This window comes from Vicia villosa, unplaced genomic scaffold (assembly GCF_029867415.1).
Source record: "Vicia villosa cultivar HV-30 ecotype Madison, WI unplaced genomic scaffold, Vvil1.0 ctg.000938F_1_1, whole genome shotgun sequence".
Taxonomy (NCBI): domain Eukaryota; kingdom Viridiplantae; phylum Streptophyta; class Magnoliopsida; order Fabales; family Fabaceae; genus Vicia; species Vicia villosa.
In genome coordinates this window covers 2,987-8,355 of record NW_026705420.1, presented here as the reverse complement: position 1 = coordinate 8,355, position 5,369 = coordinate 2,987, and the positions used below count along the sequence as shown (strand labels likewise).

General features: G+C 33.6%; 2 protein-coding genes across 2 annotated transcripts; one reads left to right on the top strand and one right to left on the bottom strand.

Annotated features, from left to right (window-relative positions):
• The first annotated feature begins 741 nt into the window (after positions 1-741).
• Positions 742-1,391, top strand: LOC131632380 (auxin-induced protein 15A-like). The gene has a single exon (XM_058903131.1). The coding sequence runs from the start codon at positions 918-920 to the stop codon at positions 1,197-1,199; it is 282 nt and encodes a 93-aa protein (XP_058759114.1). The 5' UTR covers positions 742-917; the 3' UTR covers positions 1,200-1,391.
• A 1,183-nt stretch (positions 1,392-2,574) lies between these two features.
• On the bottom strand, positions 2,575-3,318 carry LOC131632379 (auxin-responsive protein SAUR21-like). Its single transcript, XM_058903130.1, has one exon. It carries the CDS (start codon positions 3,228-3,230, stop codon positions 2,928-2,930), a length of 303 nt encoding a protein of 100 aa, XP_058759113.1. The 5' UTR covers positions 3,231-3,318; the 3' UTR covers positions 2,575-2,927.
• Between the last annotated feature and the right edge of the window lie 2,051 nt (positions 3,319-5,369).

Genomic DNA, 5,369 nt, shown 5'->3' with positions numbered 1-5,369 from the left:
GCCAACATAGACAGCTAGATAGCCTTTAGGAACTTCAAATCTCTAGGTAGATATTGAGTTGTGGTGTTGCTTGTGAAAGCAAGGAGTAGTGAATATATAGTTGCTAAGGGACTCTTCAAACCTATTAACCAATGAATGTATTAGTTGGGGCCTAGTGAGGGACAAGGGTTCGCATGCTACTGCCTTATAGAAGTCATTTTCAAGGATTAGGAAGCTAAATGGAAGGACATGTACATATATACCCCACATTCTGAGATAATGGCCAACATATAATCTACTTGAAATTAAGACATTGCATGGTGAATGAAACCTGATGTCTGTTGCTATAGATAATCCAATGGTAGACATGGTTTAGGCATCTCACATCACATGTTTCTTCGAACTAACAATCCAGCTAATATACATTTACCAACTAATGTATCAGAATTATGTGCGACATGTAAGGTTTGTGTAAGACCTGATTTTGATAGGCAGCTCAGAAACAGTGTTAGGTGATAAGAAGAGAACCAATATTCAATACAAGATCACTATGAACCACATTTTCTATTTTTGCAAGACAAACTCCATGAATTCTGCATACCAAAACAGAACTGTGGGGTCCCTGCCTTTCTAAACAAGTATCAAGGTCAATTAAACTATGGAAAAACCTCTAAGACAATACCATGTGATCATATATATGCTCTTGTCTCCTTGAATATTCTACGATCTTATCCGCCTAATCTTATACAATAGTCTTCACCAATCACTCAAGTAGCCAATAGTTTCTCAATATTCTTTTATCTATATATATTCATTGCCACAAGCATTTAGGACCAACACAAATCACTCACATCCTAAAGCATTATAATATCAAAAACTTTCTCTTGCTTACAAGTCTTTTTTAAAACCAATTTATTTTCAAGTTTCAACACACAACAATGGGTTTTCGTTTCCCTAGTATGATCAGAAGAGCGTCATTTTCTTCAAACCGAACAGTTTCAAAAGTTGTGGACGTGCCAAAGGGATACCTTGCAGTTTATGTTGGAGAAGAAATGAAGCGGTTTGTGATCCCCATTTCATACTTGAACCAACCATCATTTCAAAATTTGTTGAGTCAGGCCGAAGAAGAGTTTGGATATGATCATCCAATGGGTGGCCTAACCATTCCTTGCACCGAAGATGTCTTTCAACACATTACTTCTTGCTTGAATAGGCTATGATTCTGATACCAAAAGAGACTGACATAGTTTTGTAGAGATAGTTTTTTGTAAGCTAGACATCTTAGCATATTGTAACAATGGGAAGAAAATGACCATTAGATTGACAAATTTATTTAGCATGTATATTTTTGTTTAATGACAATGAATCCACCTATTCAAGCATCTTCTCTGTGTTTCTTGTTTGCACTTAAGAACTTAGGAAATATGAGTATACAAATAATATTCCTGAAAATTTTCTAACAGGAATTGAACATATGATTCCTAGCAAGGAGAGATCAAAATAAGTTTTCTTTGGACAAAAAAAGAAAGGTTAACTAAGCAATTCTTTTTTCTTTTACTACATAATATAGACATGGAAATAAAATTTTGGGGGTCCAAAGCCTTAATACTACGAGGCGTACCTTCCCTTCATAAGGAACAAGTTGACAATAACAGTGACAGTAACATGGTCAATTACTTCTATGGTGCCTGTTACGATATCCTTATCTAAGAATTGAATGGTTAGTACTTACTTAGTAGGCTATGTAATGGGGTTTAGTATTTGACAACTGCTCACGAACCACCACATGGAGTTGTCTTATATACTTTCATCAAGAGTCACAAGAATATTGGCCCATTTTGTATATGAGTCGTTACATAGCAACTGCTATAGAAATGAACTTAATTATAGTTTAACTAGTGCAATGCCTTTATTCATCTGTTAAAGACATTTCACATTTTAACTTTTTTGTACGCATCTCTGATGTCTCTACATTGTTAGTCCTAATAAAAATGTATCGCTAAGAAGTCTGCACATTATCTGCACATTACTATTAGTCATTGGTCTGATAGGAGCTTAAATTCAATATTGGTACATGTTATAATGTCTGCAGTTAAAGTTAATGGCTTTCTTTGTCATAACAGCTTGCAGGACAAGTACTTTGTGAAGAGCACGGAAGGTCCTTTTGATTGTATACTCTTCATCAAGACCACACTTTTTCCATGCAACATACAATTTAATTGCAAGCTGATGAGACATTGTTGTAAGGTGGAAATTGCCTATAATTAATCACAAGTATCAAGAGTTGTCTAGCATAGATACTTCAAGTGGTGTGAAATGTTGGTTTTCTATTATCATATTATTTGATCTTTGAGAAAGACTTGTTAGACATTACCATGTGATCTGGTATATGCTCTTGTCTCCTTGTAGATACTATGACCCAATCCTAATTAAAACTATACTATAATACAGTTCTCCTCCACCAATCATTTAAGTAGCCAATGGATTCTCAATATTCTTTTACCTATATATATTTATGGTTACAAGCATTTAGGACCAACTCAACATAAAAGACAAACAAGGAGTCATAAACCAAAAATCAATTGATCCAATGAAAATAATAAAACCTACAAGCTTCAAGAGTAGTTAAATCAAATTCATTGTTTTTCTCGTTTCAAAATATACAAAATATAGTACAACATATCTCTGAGTCATTCTAGACATCATGCGATTTTGTTAGACAAAATGATAAGCTTTTCAAGCATGAAACTATCTCCATATAATGCATGTCCTATGTTAATTTCTACAAGCTACAAAGCAGAATGGCTTCTACTTATCTTTGGCCCTACATAGTCCATTTGATGAAATGGATGCAAATATCATGTGTTGATAAGAAATTGCAGAGTCGATTTTCATTTGCACTCTTCTGGAAGATCACTGGAGAAAAGAATTTGAGTTTGCTGTTGTGCTTAACTTTCCAATTGAGAAGTTACATTAACAAAGATCTCTTCTCTGCAAGGAATGGTGAGACCTCCCATTGGATGGTTAAATCCGAACTCTTCTTCCGCTTTACAAAGAAATTGTTGAAAAGCAGATTGATGTAAATATGAAATTGGAACCACAAATCTCTTCTTTTTCTCTTCTCCTACATAAACTGCTAAATAACCTTTTGGTATATTACTGTTACCTGACAACACTTTTTTACCTTTTGAAAGCGTGCGGAAGAGGATATGCTTCTTAGCTTGCATTATCAAAGGCAAACGAAATGCCATTGTTTACTATGAGAAGTTGATGGAAAGTTTTTAAAGAAAAAGGACTAGTTGATGGAAATTTGATGATGAAGAAATTTTGAGATGTTACATGTCTATATATAGAGATGAACTTTGGAAGCAACAGAATCAGATTAAGTAGATATTTTGAAGGATAACACCATGGTTAAGTAGATATTTGGAAGTTTTTGTTAAAAAGTAATAAATATTGTAGTGTGACGTAGATATTAGACATATAAAAAGTAAGACATGTATGTGCCCAACAGTTTGGTTTTGGATGCAGGAACTTCCCAAGGAAAACATATATATGTTGACAAAGGGAGATCAAGATTCAATTAATTGATAGATTTTAGGTTTCTTATAAGAAAATTAGTTGTTTATAAAAATATCTCGATGATCATGTGAAATTTTGGTAATATTTTCGAAAGAATATCTTGATGTTACCTGACTTAATAAGATGGGTGTGGTTTGTTGAATATACATGCCTCATGTGGCACTTTTGCATGACATACTTCAACTAAGGTTATAGAAAGCAAGAGAGTTATATATGTTGATTAAATATATGTAGAGATCCATGGTTACATTGTTTGAAAATAGTATATCGTCTAAATATACATATTTCAAATAGGAGGGTATTTAAAAAAATTTGAATCGAAATACATGTTTTGAATTGACACTTTTTTAAATATTGTTTATATAGTTGCTAAGGGTTATTGCATACCAATTACACAATTACTAGGGTTATTGCATACCAATTACACAATTACTAACTTTGGCTAAGGGCTAAGAGGAATCACATAATATTGTTTAGAGCAGTGTTCTCAAAATGTCGATTTAGGTCTTAAATTCTTCACGATTTTGTGATGGTCACTCAACCCCTTCCTTACAATGATTTCAATCTTAAGTAGAATCGTGTATTGTACGTAAATTGTGAAAATAAAATCGTAAAACCATTGATTATACGCAATCATGGCTAATTCCGGCCACAATCGGTTTATTTCTCTCCACCACCATTAAAAGTTGAAAAGGATGATATGATGTTGTGGTGCAACAATTACGATTCGGAAACGACCAGTTGTTTTTCGGCCACCACCTTTTCTGACTCGAATCGCACAAATTGGATTTCTTAAAGTTTTTGCTTCTTGATTCATATCACTTGGTTTTCTGACTCCAGTCATACGTCTTGCTTATGGCTCAAACCATACACCATTTTCACTTATTTTTGTGCTAGATCTCTAACAAGTATAAATATCACTTTCTCTCAAAGCCTTCAAACTGTTAAAAACATACACTTCAAATATTTACTTGAAAACTAACAACTCACTTGTTCTCTCATTTTAAAGAAGAGTTTTGAATCTTTCTTGAGTGCTTGTAGACGATTTGTTTCATCTTCTACATCATTCTAATTCCATTTTCATGTGGAACTAAATCTCACCTTTAGCGATTTGTGACAGTTGAGGAGATTTTGTTATTGTGTTAACATTTTTTTAAATATTTTCTTGAGATTTCGAAGGTTTCCAAGGTGTGTGGTGTTGTGATCGGTTTTGACAATTCTAGTGGAAAAGAATGAGGTTCTTCTTTCTAAATTTACTTGGGTAGTGTTGTGTGAAAACCTACAGACAAGGTGTGAGTTCTTCTCAATCTTTAGACATACCAACACTTAAGATACCGGTACAATCGAGGAAAGATTGTTGTAGAACGAAGACTTTGGAGGAAGATTGTTGAAGCTGGAAGATTCAAGATAATTTTGCATAATGATTTCGCAAGAATTCTGTTCAGAAATTTTGTACAAGTTAAGAGATCAAGATAAAAGATTTTAATATTTTAGTGTTATTTAGATGGTGTGATTGTACTAAAACACGAGTAATTTTTTACAAATTATATTGGACGACCAAAACTTTTTAATAGGAAAACATTGGAGAGTGGACCAACTGTAACACCCCATACATAACTGACTAGTATATTATGCATGAAACGTTAAAAATTGATACTGAGTACGTACAAAAGCTATAGATATAGAGAGATCCATATTGAGTACAACATGAAATTCTACTAGGAATAGCAAAACATGTGTCTTCAATGGATCTACACAGCGAAGAATGAGATCTGACGAGGTCTCCGAGCCATCACCACATCCAAGTC

Excerpts from the sequence above, each read along its gene's own strand:
- LOC131632380 (XM_058903131.1), top strand. The coding sequence starts at position 918 with ATGGGTTTTCGTTTCCCTAGTATGATCAGAAGAGCGTCATTTTCTTCA.
- LOC131632379 (XM_058903130.1), bottom strand. The coding sequence starts at position 3,230 with ATGGCATTTCGTTTGCCTTTGATAATGCAAGCTAAGAAGCATATCCTC.